The 24,649-nt window shown below is 45.3% G+C and overlaps 1 protein-coding gene across 7 annotated transcripts in view; it reads left to right on the top strand.

Annotated features, from left to right (window-relative positions):
* The window catches only part of MPDZ (multiple PDZ domain crumbs cell polarity complex component), an 832,961-nt gene that overhangs the window by 753,902 nt on the left and 54,410 nt on the right, over window positions 1–24,649 (top strand). For all 7 annotated transcript variants that reach the window (XM_078675896.1, XM_078675898.1, XM_078675897.1 and 4 more), the window contains 3 exons: window positions 3,794–3,880; window positions 9,360–9,456; window positions 14,009–14,049. In XM_078675896.1, coding sequence (XP_078532022.1) covers window positions 3,794–3,880; window positions 9,360–9,456; window positions 14,009–14,049 — 225 coding nt within the window. The remainder of the gene's footprint in view (window positions 1–3,793; window positions 3,881–9,359; window positions 9,457–14,008; window positions 14,050–24,649) is intronic.

The raw sequence follows: 24,649 nt of genomic DNA, 5'->3' as shown, positions 1-24,649 counted from the left end.
TTCAGTATAACCACACAGCGTCATAACGGACTTCAAGATAACAATGAGTACCTCACAGATTTTTTTATTCACAAACAACTAAGCAGGTCATAACTAGCAGAATGCAGGTCAAACTAAAAGCATTCAAGAAGAAATGTCAGGATTAACGTATTCACTTTTTGTAGACAAAATCAGCATGTCTGTCTTTGATAGCTGCGAACGTCAACACCAACACATAAACCCAAAATGTTCTTATTTTATTAGGCCATATTGCGGTCCTGGTTTTCTGTCCCCGAAACTTACATGTTGAAAATTTTGTTTTTTTATTTGAAAATGCAATTGCTTTGTAAATATAGTTTTGAGAACTTTTTATCCGTTTTACTAATTGCAACACAATGGTGACTATTGTAAATTATTGTTGAGATCCTCCCTCATAGGTGCCTGTGAGAATAAGATGACAAATGGATACATGATAATGGTGCAGAGCTCACTTCTGGTATGAGTCTTTTGAATTGCATCAAAAGCCAAGCTTAATTGTTCTCCCTTTGAGAACACCATTCCTGTCTAAAGCTGATGCTTGAGTTGTGAAACCATGCTGCTGTGAATTGCACACCTCAAAAACATTCCCAGTCCCCCTGTGTCTGGTTAACAAATGCGTTCTTCAATCTAGAAGTAGTAACTACAAGATCTGAGGGTTGGCCGCATCATGGGGACTGGACTGCCGGACTACTGCACTGGCGCCAGCATGAGCATTCAACCTCTTGGGCACCTTCATGGTTCCCTTCTTTTCCTCCCTGAGAGTGCCCACTTTCATTTTCTTTCAGTGACACACAGGGCTTTAAGTGGGATGAAAAAACAATGGGTATGAGAGCATAGGGGGCATGGCTGCTGTAATAAAGGGTGTGGCTTAAGACAGTTAAGTTAAAAATCTGTGCTTAGCATAGTGTGTGCCCCACTGATATTTTGCTGCTTTTGTCCATTCGACCAGATATATAACACAAGTAACATTACACCTACATACACCAAGCCAGGGCTATTGGCTTTGTCAATGGCTATAAATTGCATAAGATAAATAAACAACTACTATGATTGATTTAATATGATATATTGCAAATGCTTCCATTCTTGTGGGCGAGGTTGTGTTGCAAGGCTAGAGCTACTGACTTTAGAGCTGAGAAAGCAGGTTCGAGCCTCAAGTCGGCTCAACGTCCTGTGATCCAGATATGTCCATAACCTTAAGACTGCAATAGTACAGCCGGTCACTGCCTTTGATGTAACTTCAGAGACTCGTTTTTCAGGTTTATATAGCGCAAACTGGGAGTGTTTTACTTGAGCACCAGTTACCAGGACATATAATAAGCCATGGTAACTGGTGCTCATATAAAACACTCCAACTTTACGCCATAATAAAACTGAAAAACTAGTCTCTTTAAAATGAAATTAAAGGCAGTGACGGGTTGTACTGTATAACCTGGGCAGGACAACTCTCCGCTCATCAGGAGACCGGCGGATGCGGCTTTGACAACCCTCCCCCCGGCTCCTTCATTCTAGATGCCAGAGTACTGAAAACTGTGCATGTCGGGCTGGTCAGGAAACGCACCGACCAGCGGACATGCGCAGTTGTTTACACTGCATTCTGACTGACGGCTCCTAGCCCCACCTCCCTAAGCCGGGAAGCCTAGGGATGTAATGACGTGCGTCACACACACATGATCGCCCGCTGCTGAGACTGTGTGTTGACTGCAGTGGGCGGGCTGAGTAATAAGTGAGTGTTTACTTACACTTATCAAAGGTATTAATAATATTTATGACACATATGTTTAGTTTTATTCAAAGCGCTGCTCACAGCTGCCTGGGGAAAAATAATGAGGGGGGCGATGCCCAAACGCCCTCACAGAGGAACCACCACTGCTTGATTGCTCAGCTGTAACTCAAATGTAATGCTGTCACAGTTTCTTGACATTACTAGCACAAGTGATAAACAATATGAGATCTTGAAAAATGTAATTTGGCTTGAACACACTCGGTCTTTATTCTGTGCTCTGAGGAAGTGCCAAGCATAGTCAGCATTCACCTCTTGTGAGCCCAACTAGTACTCACTGTGGTTCATCCACTATGGACACCTGTTAGGGTGGAACTGCTGTTGTGGTTTCAGTAGTAAAGAAGGGAATTTTCATGGAGCTGCTAAGGCTTCTGACTCGAGACATGGTGACCTCTCCACCAAAACCTCAGGTTGTGAAGCACACACCACAGGGCATGAATTTAAGCTCTTGAAAGACTTCCAAGACCTACTAGACTAGACCTGGGTAGTACAAAATGTTATGAATACTTCTTAGTGACCTTAAAACCTTACAGGTGTTTGTGCAAATCCTTTCAACTATGCTGTTCTTCCCTTGCTTATCTTTGTGGCAGTTTTGTGTGCAGATTGGCTTCTACAGTTAATTGTTGACCACATGCGGTAACTTCATGAATTTGGTTGCTGTGACTGAAGCCAACTCCTCTTTACATATTTACAGGCTTATCAAGTGGAGACTAGAGATGACCAGGTTGACACTTTCCATTTTCCAGCAGTGCTAAAGTGCAGTGTTCCAGTGCAGTGCCAAATCCTACAAGTTCTGATGGGTTGTGCAAGACAAAGCACTCAGACTTGGCCTGGGACGGTGTAGCATAGGGCTTTATCTGTTGTGCTCTTCAGTTGAATATGAGGGAATTTGAATATGTAGTCACTGCTGGTGAAGATACATTTATTGAAGATGATCCCAATCACATCTTTTTGTTTGGTAGAGTTTGAGGAGTGGATGTGTTTTATGTGTTCTGCTTGAGGGGCTACTGCGCTGTATTACAGGACAGTGATGAATAGGAGAGAGACGATCCAGGGAGCAAATATGTCATTTTGGAGCTAGATCTTGAATTAAAATGGCAGTAGGAATAGTTGTGACTAGGGATTCATAGGCTTTAGAAATCTCCTGCTTGTGAGATTGGTATGGCCAGGTAGTACAGATAAGTTGTGAGGATGGTAAGGTGTTCTGATTAAGAGAATTGTGGAGAAAGATAAGACTGTGATAAATTAAAGTGCACTGGTGGGGGCAAGGAAGTAAAAGTCACCTACATTCTTGGGAATCACTGGAGTGATGATGGCACAGTACCTGAGGTGAGTGAGAGCATTCTCCACCTGCCTCCTATTTCATAGTATATCATTTCATCCTGCTAGTGGAAAGAGAGCAGCAAGGTGTGGGTGTACACCAGGGACTGCCATCTGCTGCTAGCAGAAGAGGCTAGGAGTTGCATTGCAAAGGCAGTAAGTCTTTGAAGCTCCCCTCTTCGAGCACTGGCCCATCCTGGGCGAGGAGGCATGATGCAATGGCATAGTCCCAGTATGGGGGTACCATGCCCTAGGTACTCAGAGTACCATTTACAAGGGACTTACAGAGGGCAGAAGTGCCAATTAGGAATTTGTTTTTGGGGAAGGAGCATTGGCACAGGGGATCTGGTTGGACTCTGTGCACTACATTTGAAACCACATCAAAAGCAGGCAAAAAGTGGGGGTCTAACCATGAAAAGAGGCACTTTCTCACACAGTGTTTAACAAACAAAGAAAAGTACTAATTGACAACAAGCCACATATTGACTTTGCCGTAGAGATTCTTAAAATGTCAGCCATTATCTTTTCCTTCCTATCAAAATGTTTATTGCACCTATGGAATGCTTGGAGCAGTTTTCATTACTGGTGGGTGTCATCGCCTTTCATTTCTGCTGTACAATAATGTGCTGTAAAGATTAGGGATGCCTGTATAACCTATGATCTGTTCTTCAGTGTTCATTAGGTACAGTACGACTAGAAGTTGGGAGAATAAAAGCAGGCCCATTCCATTCCGAGAGGAGGACATCCCAAAGTAGCCAGGTATGTAGCAGTGTAATAATGCTCTCTTTTAAGGCAATCAAAATGCTCTGCAGTTAACTCACTATGGAACCTGACATTAGAGTGAAAACTCAGTAACTTAAAACTAATTGTATGACAATAACTTTTTTCTTTTGTCTTTCCATTTGTTTATAAAATAATCGTTTTATTAAGTCCAATCAACCTACCTTTCTGTTTTTTAGTATAACTTTATGGGTAAAATTGTAGTTTTAAGTGCCAAAAGGTTGGGGTTTAAAATGTATGTTTCTAAATATTTTGGACAAGATTTATTTGAATAAATGCCAAATTTATACGATGAGTGAGACTCTTGTAATGTAAAACAATTGTTGGTTTATACTAGAGTACTCCACAATACAAAAGAAATTTAAAAAAATGAATGAACCCTCCACTTTTTCTAGAGACTGCCTCATCAATACTAGGGTAGGAAAATGTTGGGGGACCGACAAGCCATACCTCGCTGGACTCCCTTAGGTGTCTAGTTTTCAGAAATGTCTAGGTTTGGTAGGTTTCCCAAGATGGCCGCCGAGCCTGGGGCCAAAAACCCAGGTGACTCCTCTTGAAAAACCAGGTTGTTTTGTGACAGGTAATTTTGATGTCTCTCCAATACGTTTTGTGCCCTTGCCTGTTGGGGGTACTTGACCCACCCACTTGAGTGAGGTACCATTTTTATCGTGAGACCATCTTTGGAAACATACCCACAGATTTCTGAGTCCAGCGAGGTAGAGTATGGCTTGTGTGGATCCCCCAACGTTTTCCTACCCAGAATGCCCTGCAAACCTCCAATTTAGCTGAAAAAAATCGCTTTTTTCTCAAATTTCTGTGTGGGAAAGTTATGGAATCTATGTGGTTCCACAAATTTACTACCACCCAGCCTTCCCCCAGGTCTCCTGATAAAAATGATACCTCACTCGCATGGGTGGGCCACGTACCCGCGACAAGCAAGGTCCCAAAACATATTGAGGAGACATCCAAAATCACCTATCGCAAAACAACCTAGTTTTGCAAGGGTGGTCACCTGGGTTTTTGGCACCGGGCTTGGCGGCCATCTTGGGAAACTACCAAACCCACACATTTCTGAAAACTAGAATCTCAGGGGAGTCCAGCGAGTTGTGGCTTGTGTGGATCCCCAATGTATTCCTGCCCAGAATGCCCTACAAACCTCAAATTTAGCTGAAAAAAACAAAATGTCCACATATTTTTGAGTGGAATCACCGTGCCGGCACAAAGGTTGTACCCCACAGCGCCCCCCTCAGTCTCCAGAGTAAAAGGATACCTCACTTGTGTGGGTGGGGAAAGGGCCTGTGACTGGGAAGAGTCCAAAACATAGGGATTAAGAGTATAGCACCGAGAATTCTAAGAGCTCCACTTTCTAAAAAATACGTTTTTTTCCAATTCTGCATTAGTCACCCACACAAGTGAGGTATCATTTTACTCGGGACACTAAGGAGAACACTTTGGGGTAAGACATTTGTGCCGGCACGGTGATTCCACACAAGAATATATGGAAAATATGTTTTTTCAGCTAACTTTGAGGTTTGCAGGGGATTCTGGGTAGGGAAATGTTGGGGGACCCATGCAAGCCATACCTTACTGGACTCCCCCGGAATCTAGTTTTCAGAAATGTGTGGGTTTGGTAGGTTTCCCTAGATGGCCGCCGAGCCCGGGGCCAAAAACTCATGGGACCCCCTTTGCAAAACCAAGTAATTTTGATGTTGCCTCAATAGGTTTTGGGCTCTTGCCTGTCGTGGGTACTTGACCCACCCTCGCGAGTGAGGTACCATTTTTATCGGGAGACCTGAGGGTTTGCTCGGTGGCAGGAAATTTGTGGATCCACGCAGATTCCAGAACTTTCCCACACAGAAATTTGAGAAAAAAGTATTTTTTTCAGCTAAATTTGAGGTTTGCAGGGGATTCTGGGTAACAGAACCTGGTGAGAGCCAGACAAGTCACCCCATCCTGGTTTCCCTTGGGTGTCTAGTTTTCAAAAATGTATAGGTTTGCTAGGTTTCCCTAGGTGCCGGCAGAACTAGGGTTAAAAATATACAGCTAGGAACTTTGCAAAACAAGGGTCAGTTTTCACTGTGAAAATGTGGTGTGTCCAAGTTGAATTCTGGGCCGTTTCCTGTTGCGGGCACAAGGCCACTGTGAAAGTGTGGTGTGTCCATGTTGCTTTTTGGTCCATTTCCTGTTGCGGGTACTAGACCTTCCCACACAAGTGAGGTACCATATTTCTCGGGGAATACGGAGTGGGTGGAATTTTGTGGATCCACGCACATTCCAGAACTTTCCTCCAAAGAAAAATGAGGAAAATGGTTTTTTTTTAACAAATTTTGAGGTTTGCAAGGGATTCTGGGTAACAGAACCCGGTGAGAGCCAGACAAGTTACCCCATCCTGAGTTCCCCTGGGTGTCTAGTTATCAAAAATATATAGGTTTGCGACGTTTGCCTCGGTGCCGGCAGAGCTAGGGTTCAAAACCTACAGCTAGGCACTTTGCAAAAAAAGAGTCATTTTACACTGTGAAAATGTGCTGTGTCCACGTTGTGTTTTGTGTCGCGGGCACTAGGCCTACCCACACAAGTGAGGTACCATTTTCCTCGGAAGACTTTGGGGAATGTGGGATAGGTGGAATTTTGTGGATCCACGCAGATTCCAGAACTTTCCACCACAAAAATTAGGTTTGCAACGGATTCTGGGTAACAGAACCTGGTGAGAGCCAGACAAGTCACCTCATCCTGGATTCCCCTTGTTGTCTAGTTAACAAAAATATATAGATTTGCTGGATTTCCCTAGGTGCCGGGAGAGCTAGGATTCATAATCTACAGCTAGGCACTTTGCAAAAAAAAGGTCAGTTTTCACTGAGAAAATGTGGTATGTCCACGTTGCATTTTGGGCCGTTTCCTGACATGGGCACAAGGCCTACCACACAAGTGAGGTACCATTTTTATCGAAAGACTTTGGGGAATGGGGGATGGGTGGAATTTTGTGGATCCGCACATATTGCAGAACTTTCCACCACAGAAAGGTGAGGAAAATTTGTTTTGTTTGACAAATGTTTAGGTTTGCAAGGGATTCTGGGTAACAGAACCTGGTGAGAGCCAGACAAGTCACCTCATCCTGGTTTCCCCTGGGTGTCTAGTTTTCAAAAATGTATAGGTTTGCTAGGTTTCCCTAGGTGCCGGCAGAGCTAGAGTTCAAAATATACAGCTAGGCACTTTGCAAAAAAAAGGTCAGTTTTCACTGTGAAAATGTGGTGTGTCCAAGTTGCATTTTGGGCCGTTTCCTGTTGTGGGCACAAGGCCTACCCACACAAGTGAGGTACCATTTTTCTCAGAAGACTTTGGGGAATGCGGGGTGTGTGGAATTTTGTGGATCCACACAGATACCAGAACTTTCCATCACAGAAATATGAGGAAAATGTGTTTTTTTAACTAAGTTTGGGGTTTGCTAGGGATTCTGGGTAGCAGAACCTGGTGAGAGGCATACATCTCACCCCATCCTGTATTCCCCATGGGTGTCTAGTGTAGGAGAGTAGGATCTGCTTACTATGGTTACCCCCACTTTTTGCTGGTGTTTCACTGTTTCTCGACTTTAGCCTGGCGTTGGCCCTGCTAATCAGGACCCCCGCCAATCAGGACCCCCGCCTAGCTGCTTCCTCTCTAAAATGATTGCATGACTTTAGGTACACTCCAAATTGGTTACTGGGTTACCCTTGTGAGCGCCCAGTATATGGTACCTTAGGTACCAAGGGCTTAGGTATCCCAGAGGCAGTAGCAGTTGGTTGTGGGAGTGCTGACGGGCGGTGACGTGGGGAGAGGCAGGGTGGGTGGTAGTAAACAATGGATTAGGGCTGATTACAGGTAAGTAAACATGAAAATAAAACAAATTTTGTTGCGCGTACAGTATCGCATTTGGCGATGCAGTGCACGCAATGAAATTTGTTTCACGAGTGATGGATCCACCCGGACACTTTCGACTTGGTCGCCAGCAGCACTTTGCAGCAGATTGCCATTGTGGACAGCATATGCCAGGCCAACTTCTCACATCTAGTTTTCAAAAATGTAAAGGTTTTCTAGGTTTCCCTAAGTGCCGGCTGCGCTAGAGCCCAAAATCCACAGATAGGCACATTGCTAAATACAAGTCTGTGCCTAGTGGGCTTTCTGCCGCCCTGGAGGGGGAAGCTAGGGGGTTTGCCCCGATATGCCCCTAACGGGGGTGGGCAGAAAGACTGTGGCTATTTTTTTGGGGGGTGGGGGCATTGGTATGCCCATTCTGGGCAACCCCAAGCATGAAAAAAGCCAGTGTAATCGATGGTGCCTAGTCGGCTTTCTGCCCCCAAAGTGGCAGATATGAGGCCACTGCCCCCATCCACCCCCCAGGGGGGGGGGGGCAGAAAGACTGTGGCATTTTTTGGGAGAGATGTGGGAATTGGCATGCCCCTTTTGGGCTGACCTCACCTCTGAATTAAAAAAATTAAAAATGTTTCCTGAGGCCTAGTAGGCTTTTTGCCCCCCCATGGGGGGACATATAAGGAGCTATTGCCCCAATATGCCTCCCAGGGTTGCAAAAAGTCTGTGGTAATTGGGGTGGGGGCATTATCATGCCCATTCTGGGCAGCCCCCACACCTACATCATAAAAACAAAAATCCCTGGTGCCTATTGGGCTTTCTGCACCCCTGGGGGCAGATTAGGGGCTAAGGCCCCCATCTGCCCCTGGGGGGAGCATGAAGACTGTTGTATTTTTTTGGGGGGGGAGGGGCATTGGCCTGTCCATCTTGAGCAGCCCCCACCCCTACATCAATAAAAACAATCCCTGGTTTCTAGTGGGCTTTCTGCCCCCATGTGGGGCAGATTGGGGCCTACTTCCCCCATCTGCCCCTGGGGAGGCAGAAAGATTTACATTTCTTAGGCCTTTCCACGTGCTCAGGGGTCTGAGCACGTAGAAAGCGAAACTGAAATAAGCCTCTTGGCTCATTTCTGTTTCGGTTTCACTGAAATGACGTCATTTCACGGAAACCAGGTGGGTCATCGGGAGCTGGGGAAGCTCTTCCTCAGCTCCTGAGGCTATTGGGGGGTAAAGGGAATCCCTCTGGTGCCCGCACCAGAGGGATTCCCTGTGCCATGTGCGAGGACGGCCACGGGCCGTCCTACGCACAAGAGCACTGGTACGTCAGACGGCCCCAGCCGTCATACGCACCCAAGGAGTTAAATCAACAGTAAATGAATTAAATTGTAATTGTTAATTGCTTTTTCTAAAGATCTATTTTATATAAAAGCATACAACTTTTTCTAACACAAAAGTAAAAATGCAGTTATTAACAACAACTAGAAATATTGACAACTTTGTTCATAGCAGTTTTTAATTACACTGCATAGCAAAAGGTGTAAACAACGTGTAACTTGTATAATTTAAATATTAATTTGTAGGCTTCTTAACATAATTCATATCCTTATTCCTTGCAGGCCAGTGAAGAAAGCGGAAGCCTGACATCTTTCACTTTTCCTGCTACTACATCCAGCATGCCTGATATGTCGGAAATTGAACCCAAAACACAGTCCTGTAAGATTTATTTTGTGTTTTTTTGTGAATTTACCAGTATTGTAGTTCATAGAATTAATCTGTTTTCAGATTTGCAGAGTAGACAATTGGATGATCTGATTTTTGATTGCAATCTTCCCTGCCTGTGGCAAACATGTTTATTGATCTGATCATTTAGAGTTGTTTGTCATTAAAGGAAATTAAAATGCCTACTTATTGGAGAAGCAGATCACCTGACCTTCAGACATTCATCGTGACAGTGAAATATAGCAAAACAAATTCATGAAGTCTTTCACAAATAGAAATTATATACTGCTCTATACAATACAGTTAGAACACACAGAAAATTTAGAACAGAGTTCCAAATATTATTAGCTAAGGTGGAGGTTTAGAGCTTAGGTACCAATGACAAATGAACTAGCAATCAAGTTCAGTGATGGTGGGGGATCATGTTTAAATCTATAATGTTAATGTTTTCAGAAACAGAAGGTATAGTCTGTGACAAAACACCTCGATTGACAATAAGTATCTTTACAGTTCTGTTCTTGTAATGATTGGCATGCATTAATAAGGTTCATGTTACATTATATATGAACGCAATCAAATAATTGTTCTGTCTTCAGCATAAACATTTTTTTATCATTTCTCTTGGTTAAGCAAAATGACATACTTGGCTTTTTAAAGTGGACATTGCTTTTAACAACTTCGCTATGTAAATCATGGCTATTGAAATTTGATTTGATATTGTTGGAAAACGAGGCAGTATCTGTGAGGCCTGCACAAATAACATGACGCATTTGTCCTTCACTGGGAACCAAACACCCTAGGGCAGCGCCTGACTCTCAGAGGGTAGCGTTGCAGAGCAGTCTGAGGCTTACTCAAGGGAGGTGGTGTGGGCTAGTAATCGCCATTTGCAGGTGCGCAAAAATAATACTCAATAATTGATTGTCCAGTCTGTACTTTGCTTTATAAAAGTAAGAGTACATTTATTAAACACACACACCACTCAATACTATGCACCAATTTACAAATATACATAAGCTGATGGAATTACTTTGTGACATTGCCTAACATCTCCACCCCTCCCGCAGGGGGGGTGGGGTCTAGTACCACCACTCCCATGTATGCACATCATCTTGCCCCCAATGCAGTGAATTGGTCTTAACCTGGAGCGAGGGCCCTGCGCACTGGCGCCATCCCAATGGCGACCCCCCCCCCATTACCTCCACAAGCATTAAACAGGCTACACCTGCCTTAGTGACACATGACCCTGACTGAGCATCTCCTACCACCATACAGTATTCACCTCTTCATCTTAAGGGCTAACAGTCTGGGGTCTTCACCTAAGCGCAGCAGCAAGAATACATGTTTAGGCACACTTTAGAATGACAGTACCAGCACATTTGGAAATCATTAGAATGCATTGCAATTACAGCCCCTAAAGGCATCACAGATAAAATCACAGGTTTAAGTATCTACAGTCAGACACCCTAGCAGGAATGTCTAGCCACTCAAATCTATTTTTCATAAGGCATCACCTTGCACCAGCACCTCACATTAACCAGGTGAAAGTCAGTCCCTCTACAAGAAATAACCATTAATAATCGCAGTTCAGTGCAATTACACCTCTTCACCTCCAGGGGACGCCTTTCTAGACATCCTCCATCTCAGCTCTCCACTCCTTGATACAATTGTCAAAACACCCTCAGCTGAAGAACATAAGTTCCAGCCCAGAGAGTGTTAACTGCCAGTTGAGCCCTGGAGGGGTTATTCTTCTCAAATCCCCAGGACACCTAGGGTGACTCGTCATCTTTGCGCTGGGGGAGACTGTGTAGCTCCTGCAGCTCCCCCGGCACCTTTACACTTGTGTAGGGGAGACCCTGCCCTCCTGGGGCCCCCACAGGCAAAGAACACGCTGTTAGCCCTTGCAGGCCGGTCCTGGCCTGCAAGGCATTATGGGCTGGGCCGCATATTAGATGAGCGGCTCTCCCGCTGCTCCGGGGAGAGCCGCGCTGGCGCTTCGCCGCTTTTCCTGGCCTCATTGGGGGGGCCCGGTCCCACCCGGACCCCCAGGGATGCACCTACGACTTGGGGAGCCCACCCCCGGCGGCTCCTCTTCTTTTCTGGGGCCCGGTCCCACCCGGGCCCCTCGCACCACCGATGGTCTTTCCTGGGGGCCCGGTCCCCCGGGACCCCCGCGATTCTCCTTTGTTGGAGGGCAGCCTGGGGAGCCCACCCCCAGCTGCCCCCGCCGGCTCCCCACGCGGCCAGCACTCTTCCGTGCTGCCGCGGGAGCCGGCCGATCCCTTCTGTTCCCGTCTGCCCGCTCCGGCGGCAGACACGAAGACCAGCGCGGCTCCCGCTGGCCTCGGGGGAGTGATGCAGCACTCCCCCCTCCTTCCTTCTGACATCGGGGCCCGGGGATGGGGTCCCGGGCCCCCGGACTCGCACGGGGGGGCGCGACGGCGCTCCCCCTCACCCAGGTGCCTCGGGGCCCGGGGATGGGGTCCCGGGCCCCTCCTCTCCTCTTCTTTGTGGGGGGGCGCGACGGCGCCTCCCGCCTCCCCACACGGGGCCCGGAGTTGGGCTCCCGGGTCCCTCTTCCCGCACCGCTTCAGGGGGAGCGCGACGGCGCTCCCCGGCGCAGGTTTCGGCGGGGGCCAGGGTGGGCTTCTGGCACCCCGTGGGGGCATCTTCACGGGGGGGGCGACGGCGCCCCCCGGCTTTACTTCTTGGCGGGGGCAGCCCCCGGGACCTGACCCACCCCGGGGGCATGATCGCGACCGGCGGCGGAGCCCCACGCGCTTCGTCGTCGGTCCAAGGCGGGGTCAAAGGTCGCCTACCTTCTCGGGGGCATATCTCGGCCCCCTGGAGTCCGATTTGCCCCATTTTCGCTTCGTCTCGCTCCTGGTGGCGTCCCCCAGCCACTGGGAGCACTCTCCTCCGTCCTCCGGGTCTCCAAGAGGGTGCATTCTGCAGGGAGCGGTTTTCACGGGCTCCCTGCGCCTCTCTTCTCCCTGCGCAGAGGCCCTCTCTTCTGCTCCACGATCCTGGGCTCTTCTTCTGGCGCTGTTAGGGGCCTGGGGGGCAGTCAGGGGTTTCCTCCTTCCAACTGCCCATTGCACCAGGCTCCAGCACCTTTCGCCTCCGCAGACCACACCCCAGAGAGCTTCTTCTCCTGTGCCAGTACTTTTTAAAAGTTGAGTAGGGGGCTGGCAGGAAGTCTCTGTGTGTCCTATCACACAGCGACACATCACTTCCCTGCCCCCTCCCTCCTTCTTGTCCAGCCTCTGGGTAGTTCAAAATGGAGTCGTCCAGTGTCTCTGGCCACATGGCCTCTGAAACCCAACTCCTTCCCCCTTGACTGCCTTCTCTCCTGGGTGCAAACTGGTGCCTGGCACCCAGCGACAGCAGTTGATGGATTGGCTTTAGCTCCACCTATCTTTTCTCCTTGGAGGGAAGATCTTGCTCTGGGAAGAAAGGTCATTAATCTAACCTGCCATGGCCAGACCCCAGCCAGGGACTCAGAGAAATATGACATTTCTGGACGACCCAAAAGCAGTACAAATATGACTTTGGACTTTGCAGAATACTCATTTTCACATCTGCTACACTGGACATTCGTGCGTGTCTGGAATCTGTAGGCTTTGTGGAAGTCATTTTAGCCATGGGCCCCACATCCCCATAGGGAAATAATGAAGTAAAAACACACTGACTTTCCCTGGCATGGTCCTTCCCAGGATATAAAGCCTATTCCATGTCACCACCCAATTCTGCATAAGCTGGTCACGCCATTCCCTCTGTAGCTGCTCCTGGACTGCGCACGCTAGGAATCTCCCCTGCGCAGCCCCTACACGTGTGCACATGCATGTACACCTGTGTCTGCATGTAACCAGCACGTGTCCCATACCCCAGCTGCTGCGCAGCGGCCTGGTCAAGCCAGGCGGACACCAGTAAAATCTCCATGCAGTCTCCTTCATTATGAGTTCACTGTGGGTGAGTCCCAGATTATGAGGCTCCCCCACAGTAAAAGCTCAACAATTAGGTGCTCAAAAATCCGGGCGGCCCATAGTGTCAGAACCACCTTCTAACAGATATTTAAAGTATGTTTCTCTTCAGTGTTAATTATGTTGCATAGTACTATTGTACTGGTTCCCCCTCAGTTCCATCTAGAGATCAAAGAGATCATGCAGTAAAAGAAACTGAGTTTATGTGTTTTTTATTTGTATTGGTACATCGTTCTACTACTGACTCAAAAACAAAATCACAGTTGAGGTACTTTTTGTTTTTTCTAAAACAGCATTCTTCTTTAACGTTACAAATGTACTTGCTATTCTTGGATGTAATTGTTTCAGTTATGCTAGAGATGAGCAGAGCTACTTCTCAAATATAATGTATTAAGCCAACATTCTCTTTTGCCCAAAATTACTCCCTGCCTGTCCCTTACCTGCAGGCTATTGTTCCTCTACTCCTTTAGTAGCCATAAAACTTTGGTTCTGTCGAAGTAGAACACCAGAGGAAATGTAGAAATTGCAATTGTTGACAGTGAATTTTATCCATTGTTTTGTTTCAGCTTCTGAAATACAAGGTCTCAGGACTGTGGAAATAAAGAAGGTATGTTGTAACATAAAAAAGCAGTTATTGACAGAATATCAAATACACACTTATACAAAGAGAAGAATGTGTTTACATCATCGTACAGTCTCATTAAACATGCTTCACAAGTAATGGCAGAATCTGTGCCATTGACTCCAAGATCTGGTTGAAGATGATAGTAATAATTATGTAAATGTATTTTTAAGTAGCTATTCCCACAGATTCTGCTGTTTCATGTACCGCAGATATCAAGTGTTTTTCTTATATTAGTGGTACTCAGTTTATCAACTTCAAAAGTTCAGAACATTGAATCCCCTCTTCTAGGACTCGAACCTGCAAGTTCCATTTTGCACTTAGATTGCAAATACCTGTTACTAACAAACAGGTGCTATCTACCTAAGGCAGCGCAGCAATTAATCTCACAATGTTTGCTAAGGAATTGTGCATTGAAAACACTATTGGTGGTTTGTAAGCTGTTAATAAACATCCTTATTAACTGCATACCAGAATTTTCCATAGTACTGGTATTTCTAAATAATAAAATAAATAAACCTGGTATAAAGACTCGGAGAATATATAGAAAAGCCTGCTACATAATACTGAAGCTGCTTCCAAGTGTGTCCATCTTAAAACAAGAAAAGGTGATATAACAAACTGATGTTAAGTAAAGCAATATGAATTTTATTTTAACTATTGATACTCTGAATTTGGCTTATCATGTCTAACTTCGTCCAAAGCATCGTGATCAATTGCTTATAGCCTTGAAAGGCCTACTTCAAGAGCTTTTTTTATGAGTATCCAAATACACTTGTGAAGTCGTCTTTAATACTGAAGATTCGCCTAAACATATCTAACGCATTCTCTCCCTGTATAAACACAAGCATGCCACACAACAGCTGATCAAAGACAAAAACATACGTATATTCATACTCATTGGCAGAGACCCGGTCTGCCTTCCTATCAGCAAGATGACCTCCCAGATTCTGAGAGGCTGTATTTATATTTGCAGCTCAGCCAGTATTCATCATAGCGTCATTGCTAACACATTTGGAGACCTAAATCTAGACGTCTCTTTACAACTCAGTCAGTAATGTCTAAGCCACCAATTTCAAGCAATCCTGGTTTCCTGGGTCCTATCTGGTGATGATATAATTAGAACTAGTAGACAGAATAGCATTATAGGTGGAGTAGTATTAACACATAGCAATTAACACATAGCAACAACCCGCCCTGCAAAAAAAGTACACCTCATTTCACATGCATCAAACTTTTAAATGTCATGAACCTTCTCCATTAACCTAACTATTTAATTGCATTTTATCTATACTCTCTCAGATGACAAAAAAACAGACCTCACGGTCAGTATAACAGAGGAACAAATGCTAAATAATTACAGTTTTTATCTGTGAGACTTTAATATCAACAGAGGCAACACATTTAATGTGCACTCAATTGTTCTCTAGAAAGTTTTATCCTAATATAATTTGAAACAATTCTCCAAAATTCCTTACTTAGATAACAGTGGACCAAGTTAAATCTTGAACCTATTTATCCTCGACCAGATTAGTGTAAATTATTACAATCCCATCAAAGTAGATTGTTTGGGTCATTTCATTATCCCACCGATATTCACATTCAGTAGGTGCATCCTGCAACACACTCTTCAGTTTAATCTATCCCCAAGAGATCCGTCAGATGAATCAAATAATGTAAAATAGCTTAAGCACTTGAAGACATCCCATGTGACATGTTAATATCCAGGAAAATGAATTATTTGTTCTCCAGTTACAACATGACTGTGTTAAATCTTCAGCACAATCATGAAAAAGCTCATCACCTAGAGTCGTCCTTGATATGTTTTGTATGCTGTCCTATGTACCCAGTGAATGGCAAAAGTTCAGTTTACTTTGATGTCTACTATTTGAAACATTATGATTTATATGTAAAATTAATACAAATATATTTTTAAAAATCTCATGATTCGAGAACTTTTTCAAAAAGGCAAGTACGTATATTTACCAAACAATGGAGAGCCAACAATTCACCTAAATCTGTATTGGTCACTAAACAGATGCTTAAAAATAATTATCATCTCAATCAAATTATATTCAAAGTAAACTTACCCCGCATAATTATTCCAGATTGTTTATCTTAATGCTTAAAAGATTTGCACTCAGACACAATCCTTATGCCAAGAATGTCTTCAGTTTTTTGGCAACACAATTACTGTAATCAGTCAATCTGACTGCACATAAGACATGCTCCAACAAGAGCATCATTAGCTTCACTCCAAAGCACCTGTTAGAGACAATTATCCCACTGGCTGAAGAATAATTAATCAAGGTCCTCAAATCTTTATAAATAACTTTCCTCTAGGAAGATGACCAAGTCCACATCATCAAGAATAAGTTCCAACTATTTAGCAAGATCTGATATTATGATATTAACCGTTTGCGAAAAGAGCGCCTGGTTTCCTCAAACCTAGACTTTGCCCTTTCCTAAAGATTCAGGATTTTTTTTTTTTTATAATTTTTTTTTTTTGTTGAGCGCGACAGCTACCCGTAAAGGTTTCCCGGCGCTAGGAGACAGATCAACAACATAAGACAGAAGAAATAGAGGTCAAAGAGCCAGGTCTTCACTGCTCTGCGAAATCGCGTGTGACTATTTTCCATCCGTAGGGCCAGTGGAAGTGAATTCCACAGTCTGGGACCTAAGTTCGAAAGGAGCTACCGCCCATTCTGGTAAGTTTGAACCTAGGTACATTAAAAAGATGGTGAGATGAGGAACGAAGAGAGCGAGCTGGAAGGTAAGGGCTGATAAGGGCTTGAAGGTAGAGGGGTGCTGATCCGGCTTTGATCTTGTGCATAAAGCACAACGCTTTAAACTTGATCCGGTTTTCCACACGAAGCCAGTGTAGCTCTCGCAAGCGTTCTGTGATGTGATCACGTTTATGACAGCCACAGAGGAGCCGAGCTGCAGCATTTTGGACTAGCTGAAGGCGACGTATGACGGCCTTTGGAGACCCCAGATAGAGCACGTTGCCGTAATCCAATCTGGAGGTCACCAAGGCGTTCACGACAGATCTCTGGGTGTTTTTAGGGATCATCCAGAAGATTTTACGCAGCCATCGTAGGAAGGTAAAACAGATGGCTGTAACTCTGTTGACCTGATCATTCATTGTAAGACCTCTGTCGATAGTTACTCCCAAGTTTCGCACTAGTTCAGATGGAGTTGGAAGGGGACCCATGGAAGTAGGCCAATGAGTCAGGTTCCAGAGATCGGGTTTGTTACCAAGAATCAGGACCTCCGTCTTCCCGCCGTTTAACTTGAGTAGGTTGTTGTTCATCCATTCAGCTATCTTGCTGAGTCCTGTTTGCAAAGGGGAGGGGGCCATGGGATCAGTTTGGGAGAGTGAAAAAACAATTTGTGAATCATCGGCATATGAAAAAAGATTTAGTCCCGAACATTGTGCAACATAAGCCAAAGGTGTAACATACAAATTAAAAAGCAGAGGGCTAAGGAGAGACCCTTGGGGTACCCCATGGGGGGAGGAGTGACTCTTAGAGGATGATAACTTAGAAAAAATTTGAAAGGTGCGGTCAGACAAAAAAGCTGCAAGCCAGTCCAATGCTTTGTTGCCAATGCCAAGGGCAGCAAGAGATTTGAGAAGGATACTGTGTGACACAGTATCAAAAGCTGCGCTGAGATCGAGCAAGATCAGCGCAACTGTTTCTCCTCGATCCAAAAGCAGACGCAAGTTATCTGTAACGCCCAACAGGGTCGTCTCTGTAGAGAAACCGGGGCGGAATCCCGATTGAGAAGGGTGTAACAGATTATTGTCTGTCACAAATTTTGAAAGATGGAAGTGAATGTGTCGTTCCAAAACATTCGAGAATGCCGGTAGTAAAGAAATGGGACGGTAATTGGCGGATATTTTTGGATCAGCCTGTGGTTTCTTCAATAACGGGGTGACCATGGCATGTTTCCAACAACTAGGAACAGTGGCCGTATCAAGTGAATGGTTTAGCATCTTACAGATAGTGGATAGATGTGAGGAGTTCAAAGAACGGAGAATAGGGGCGGGCAGTGGGTCCAGCGGGGAACCTGATTTAACTTTGCTCAGTGTTTCCAAAAGAGTTTCCGAGCAGAGATCAGGCCACGACAGCAATAGTGGCAAAGGGGACCCAGAAGAGTTGGAGGGCACGTTCCTAATCTGAGGGGAGGTGGGGGGAACAGGTAATTTGATTTGAGCAAGGATATCCTGATGTATAATCGTGATTTTAGAAGTGAAATACTGGGCAAGCTCATCGCATTTCGCATTGGATAGTTGGGGAAGTGTAGCTGTGGTCTGAGAGCCAGCGAGCTCCTTCACCACAGTAAATAGGGTTTTTGATTTATTTATTGCTTCATTTATGGATTTATTGACGTGGATGGCTCTGGTTGTAGCGCACGCCTTGTGATAGCATTTCAGCTCAGTTTTATAGGCGGCACAAGATGAGAGAGAGTAATCTTTCCTCCATAAACGTTCCAATTTCTTGCACTTAGATTTGTGCAAGCGAAGCGACTCATTGTACCAGGGGGCAGGTGCTTTGTGAATAGTCCCTTTCTTACGAGTAGTGGGGAGATAGATATTTAAGGCTTCCGAGAGCCAATTGTTTACAGAACTGGCCATCATATCCATATCATTAGACGTAAATAAGTTCTCTGGTTTAAGATCAGATAGAATTACATTAAAAACATCAGGATCGAACTTTTTCCAGTCCCTTTTCTGTGAAAAGATATCTGGTTTGTGAGTGGGTGTATTTACATAATTTGTGACGGTGAATTTAATTAGAAAGTGGTCAGACCAGATGAGTGGGTCTAAAAGGTGACCGCCTTTATGAGTGGAACCCTTGTTAGATAGGCTGAGATTCATAGAAGCAAGATCTGCAATAAGGTTGGAGGCCAAATTGTCATTCTGATCGTCAAGATGTACATTCAGATCACCGATGACTACAAAATTGCTGGATATAGATACAGCCGGGGCTATAATTTCAGAAAGTTGAGATAGCCAGGCGTTGCTAAGACCTGGCGGGCGATACACCAGTAAGCCTGAAAGGGTAATTTTAGGTTGGAGAGCAATCTTAAAGAACGCTGCCTCACAGCCGTTTAATGGAGCAGGATCCAGATGGCATTGATAGATATTTTTAAATATTATTGCAACACCGCCACCCATTTTCTTGGGGCGATCGTGCCTTACAATCGCATATTGAGCTGGCAGAGCTTCTGCAATATCTGGTCCGGAGCTATCACGGAGCCACGTCTCTGTAATAAAAAGTGCGTCGGGAGATTCATCCGTGAGGAGATCAAAAATCTCACGTTTGTGTTTGGGCAGGGAACGGCAATTCAAGCTAAGGAAAGTGTAGCTTGAAGGAGAAAGGGTTACTGCTCGGTGGGCTAGACTGCGGCATCGTTGTCGATTATCCAGATGGAAGGAGCAGTGGGGGCAACATTGTGGGAATTGATCTAGCAGATTGAAAGTGGCTGTCGGATGGTCCAAATTAGGATTAAGAGCGAAAATTTGATCAGCGTCGTAACATAGTCGTGGAGGTGCCATTTGACCAGGGGGTGTGGCCCCTGTACCCGGAAGGGCGCGGACGGGCGCAGACGGGCTTGCCTTAGGCGTGCCTTCGGCGCGCCCGCTGCGCGCCCGCTGCGCACGTCCGCTGCGTGTACGGGGAAAGCACATTATTTGTAGGAGGGGAGGCAAGGGGGGCGTGGCCTGTTTGAGGGGGGCGTGGCCAGTGGCCTCTGGACAATGGCGACGGCGAGAATGTTATGGTACCGCTGCAGCTCTTACAATCAGCTACGCGGAACTGCTAGAGCCTAGGAAGTTTTACCATGCAAGTGCCTAGAAGGAGGAACAAGTGAGTTACAAATACAGTTCAAATACACAGTTTAAAAACAAAAAATCACAGGTTTCGCTATCTCCCGGCTTCCGCCTCAGGAGTTTAGTTTGTCTCTACTGCGCGCTCGCATTCAGCGCGATTTAAAGGTTAGGCGGGGGGAGTGGCCTGTTTGAGGGGGGGCGTGGCCAGTGGCCTCTGGACAATGGCGACGGCGAGAATGTTATGGTACCGCTGCAGCTCTTACAATCAGCTGCGCGGGACTGCTAGAGCCTAGGACGTTTTACCATGCAAGTACCCAGAAGGGGGAACAAGTGAGTTAAAAATACAGTTCAAATACACAGTTTAAAAAAAATCACAGGTTTCGCTATCTCCCGGCTTCCGCCTCAGGAGTTTAGTTTGTCTCTCAACTAACTCTAACTACTAGCAAGTGTCCAATTTATTATAGTAGAACATAGACAATGAGATTGCACAACCCTCATCCTGCCACGTCTTCTTTAATCGAACACAAAGACAGGAATCTGAGTGCTTTCTTTCACTACCTGAAAAACTCAGACCCTTTCTGTATCCAAATGACCTATTTAATATAGTGCAGGCACTGGTGTCATCCTGTATTTACTATAGCAATGTCATTGTGTTTGTTATTCCTGGATCCTTATTAGCTCCAATTAAAGCTGTCCTTCATTCAACCACTGGACTACTTCATGGAAGCAGAAAATGAAACCACATCTTGCTTGCATAAAAGGATCTACAAGGACTTGTCAAGGAAGCCAGAATAATATTCAAATTACCTATGTCACCTTCAAAGTCCTGCATCTGCAGTAACAATAATAATAATAATTAGTGAGATTTATAAAGCGAATGGAGGTGTCCCAACGCTAAAATGCCGGTTCACAGTGAGGAGAAAGGGGAGAACTACGGGAGGTTAAAGAGCCAGATTTTCAGCGCTTTTCTGAATGCCGGTTCTGACTCAATCATATGGAGATGGAGAGGCATTGAATTCCAGAAGGACGCAGCTCTCACCGAAAAGGCTCGCCCGCCTATTCTATCCTTAAATGAGGAACGAATCCTGAGCAGTTCTAGGTGATTAGATCTCAGAACCCCGTCTTGATGGTAGTATTGGAGTCTATGTCTCAAGTACCCCAGTCCCCGATCTCTAGTGGCTGTGTAGGCAAGGATGAGTGCCTTATACTTGATGCTCTTATTGACGGGCAGCCAATGGAAGCTCCGCAAGTGAGGGGAAATGTGGTGGCGGAACGACCCTTTCCTAATAAGTCTGGCCGCAGCATTTTGAATTCTAATCAGCCTGCGGACCAGATAGTCTGGTAATCCAATATACAGGATATTGGCATAATCTAAATGGGATGTGACCAATACATGGACCCCTCTCTTCCTGCAATCTATCGGAAGGAAGTGAAGGAATCTCCGTAGGGCTCTCAGCTTCCAGAAGCAAGACAAGGAGACCTGTCGAATCTGGGCCTCACAGGAGAGGTCATTGTCAAAATTAAACCCCAAATTTCTGGCTCAATCTACTGGGATCAGAGGAGGGTTTAGCTCTGAGGGCTACTGGAGCTCAAGCAAGGGGGCGATGATTGATTGAAGAACAGGATCTTTGTGTTCTCAGTGTTTAATTGTAACCAATACTCAGTCATCCAGGCCGAGATGTTATTCAGTCATAAAGTTGGCGGAAGGAGCCTCAAAGTGTTCTTTGAAAGAGAACACCAGCTGGGTGTCATCACCGTAGAAGCTAGTCTCACTTCCCATTTCTCGACCAGGGTTGGGAGGGGGGTCAAACAAACATTGAACAGCAGCGGGCTCAAAGCCAAGCCCTGGGGGACAGCACACACAAGGGGTTTCTGGGGATGGAGAAATACTTGTTGTGAGCGGTTTACTAAAAGCGACTGGGACCAAGACAAGACAACGTGGTTCCCCTCACCCCCAAGTGTTCAAGTCTCTCAAAAATAATATGATGAGACACTATGTTGAATGCAGCAGAGAGATCCAGCAGCACGAGCATTGCAGAGCTGCCCTGGTCTACCGCTTCACATACTATTTCTGCAACTTCCAGAAGTGCTGTCTCCGTGCTGTAGCCTGATCTAAAACCAGATTGAGAGTCATGGAGACAATATTTGGATTCAAGGAAATCGGACGGTTGCTTCTGAACTTCCTCCTCAAGAATTTTGGCTGGTACCCAGAATGCACTCTGGTCATCACTCAAAAGCTCTGAAGCTTACTAAACTTAAGAGACCATGATAATGGACACATTTAAAATAAAGATTTATGATCTCAGAATACTGAGAATAAAGGCAATATTTAGAGCAGCGCCCTCCCTTTTGAGCTCACTCCCATTCGAATAAATACATTTGGAGGACTTCTCCAGAAGAAAAAAAATTAAAAACTCATGTTACCTGTCTACACTGTACTGCCTGTTCTTGCTGCTGCCTCATGTGTTTCCCTTCTGCTTACATCCTTTTGTTGTTCCCTCTAATTTCTTTCATTTATTTCCTCTCTCAGCGTGGCTGCATCTCTCTACCTATACTCCCCCTCCTTCTGTATTTTTGATCTCACCCAACTCTTTTCCCTCTCCTTACTCCATTCCATACCTTTTTTGCTCCATCTCCCTCTCCTCCTATCCAGCATTTCCTCATCACCCTTCCTCACTTTGGTGCCCCTTTCATGACTTTGCCTTACGCCAACTCTTCCTTACTACTGCTTTCTATTTTTCAGCTGATTTATGCTTCAACCCATTCGCTGAAATATAATACTCCTTTCAAAGCTAGAAAACTATTTTGTGAGAGGGCAACATGTTATCACATAATTCATGCAAATGTCCATAGTGTTCAATTGTAATCACTTATGATCAGGAGATAGTAATCAAAGTCTATTTTTGTTTATAGAGAATTGGTTCTTCCAGTGCTGGGATTTATTTCAACATTCTTTTTTGTTTTATAAATCTTTTTAGTTTTTTTGGCATGTTGTAAATATCAAAAACATCAATGACAGCATCCAATCATCATCAGTGTACTTCGTTAGAATCAATACGTATTGTTGGCTTTCCATGAACCTGCCTCCATATCCCTGCCCAGAAACAAGGGCAACATTGTGTGTTCCTGACTAGTGAAGACCCCCAGGTGCAACCTTGTCAGCATCATCAGCAGTGGGGATTCGTATGCGTTGTCCCAAGATCCAGCCCAAAGTAACTCCTCCTGGGACCTCAAATTTTATAGAATTTTTTAGCGCAGTCCCTGCTCATATATGTAATATGTTAAGCAGCTATATAGAGATCCATCCCCCTTCCCCATTCCTGTGCCATGGGACTCTCCTCCACTCCCCACCATCTAGAAGCATCTTGCTTGGCCACAGCCATACCCAATGAGGTGAATAGTAGTTGGGCTCTATTAATATCAACCTCACTCAGGATCCCCAGGAGGACAAAACCAGAGTCAACCGGTAACAATACCTCCAAAATCTTCCCCAGTTCTCCAACGATAGCCACCACTTGGCTTGTATGGTAGGGCAAGCCCATATCGTGTGGTAAAAGTCACCCGTAATGTCCCTGCATGTAAGACAGTATGATGTCTCTGACCTATCCATCTTGTGTAATTTCTCCCCGTCATAGTTTATTCTATGCAGGATTTTATATTGGATAAGGCGTAATCTAGCTTTGATGGCTACCTCTCTGGGGTGTAGTAGGGCAGCTTCCCTGTCAACATCTTCCAGGGTTCCCATGTCCTGCTCCCACCTCTCCCATAGTCTACCCAGGTTGTCTGGCATATTGTTGTTTATAGTTTTTTACGTAACAGAAACCGCCTTTTCTATAAGCTCCTCTTGTAGCAGTCTCCCCGCTAGTGGAGCTTATTCAGGTAAGTCCGTGCACAGTATGCCCTCTGTCTGCCATGCGTGGTGCGTCTGTGCATATTTAGTAAATTGAGATCTGTGTATCCCATATTCCTGACGAATTATGGGCATGGGTTTAAACTCACCCTGCTCCCGGATGTCACCTATCACAGAAATGCCCAAGTGGTCCCATCCTTCAAATCCCTTTTATTTATGCAGTTCCTTAAACCACCCTCCTTCCCAAAGTGGCATAGCCTTTGTGACCTGGTGTGTCCACTATCCCTCTTGATGCTCTATCCCACACCTCCAGTGTAACTTGTTTCGCCGGTAATAATTGGGAAGTTCCCTTGACACCACAGAGGTAGTGTAATTGCATGTACGGTATCATCAATTCCCTTTCCAGCCTGTATATAGGGTGGTCCCTTGCCTGGTGTAACCATTCATTTATGGGAATTAAATGTGCAGCCCAATAGTAGGCCTCTACATCCGGCAATGCGATCCCACCATTGTAGGTATGCACTGTAGCATAATTAATGCCATTCTAGGGTGACCTCTTTTGCCACAGTAGACCGGATATCGGCCTCCAGTTCGGTGAACACCGTCCATGGGAGCGGATGGTACGTGTTTTAGAGAGCATAAAGTAGTTGTGGCAAGGTAATCATTTAAAAAATATCTGATTTTCTTAGCAAAGAGAGGGGGAGATCCCTCCACCTCTCCGCATTTGTTTACATTTTTGTAGGACCTTCCCTAGGTTACAGAGCCTACTCAGCGCCCTGTGTGGGGTGATAAAAATACCAAGGTATTGAAAGCCGTCAGAAACTATTCTTAGGCCTCGCCAGGGCAATAGAGTGTGGACTTGTTCCAATTTATCCTGTACCCAGAGTGACTCCCATATT

This window comes from Lissotriton helveticus, chromosome 2_1, assembly GCF_964261635.1.
Source record: "Lissotriton helveticus chromosome 2_1, aLisHel1.1, whole genome shotgun sequence".
In the NCBI taxonomy this organism is placed as follows: domain Eukaryota; kingdom Metazoa; phylum Chordata; class Amphibia; order Caudata; family Salamandridae; genus Lissotriton; species Lissotriton helveticus.
The sequence above is the reverse complement of the archived record's forward strand: the minus strand, read 5'-3'. Positions and strand labels throughout refer to the sequence as shown.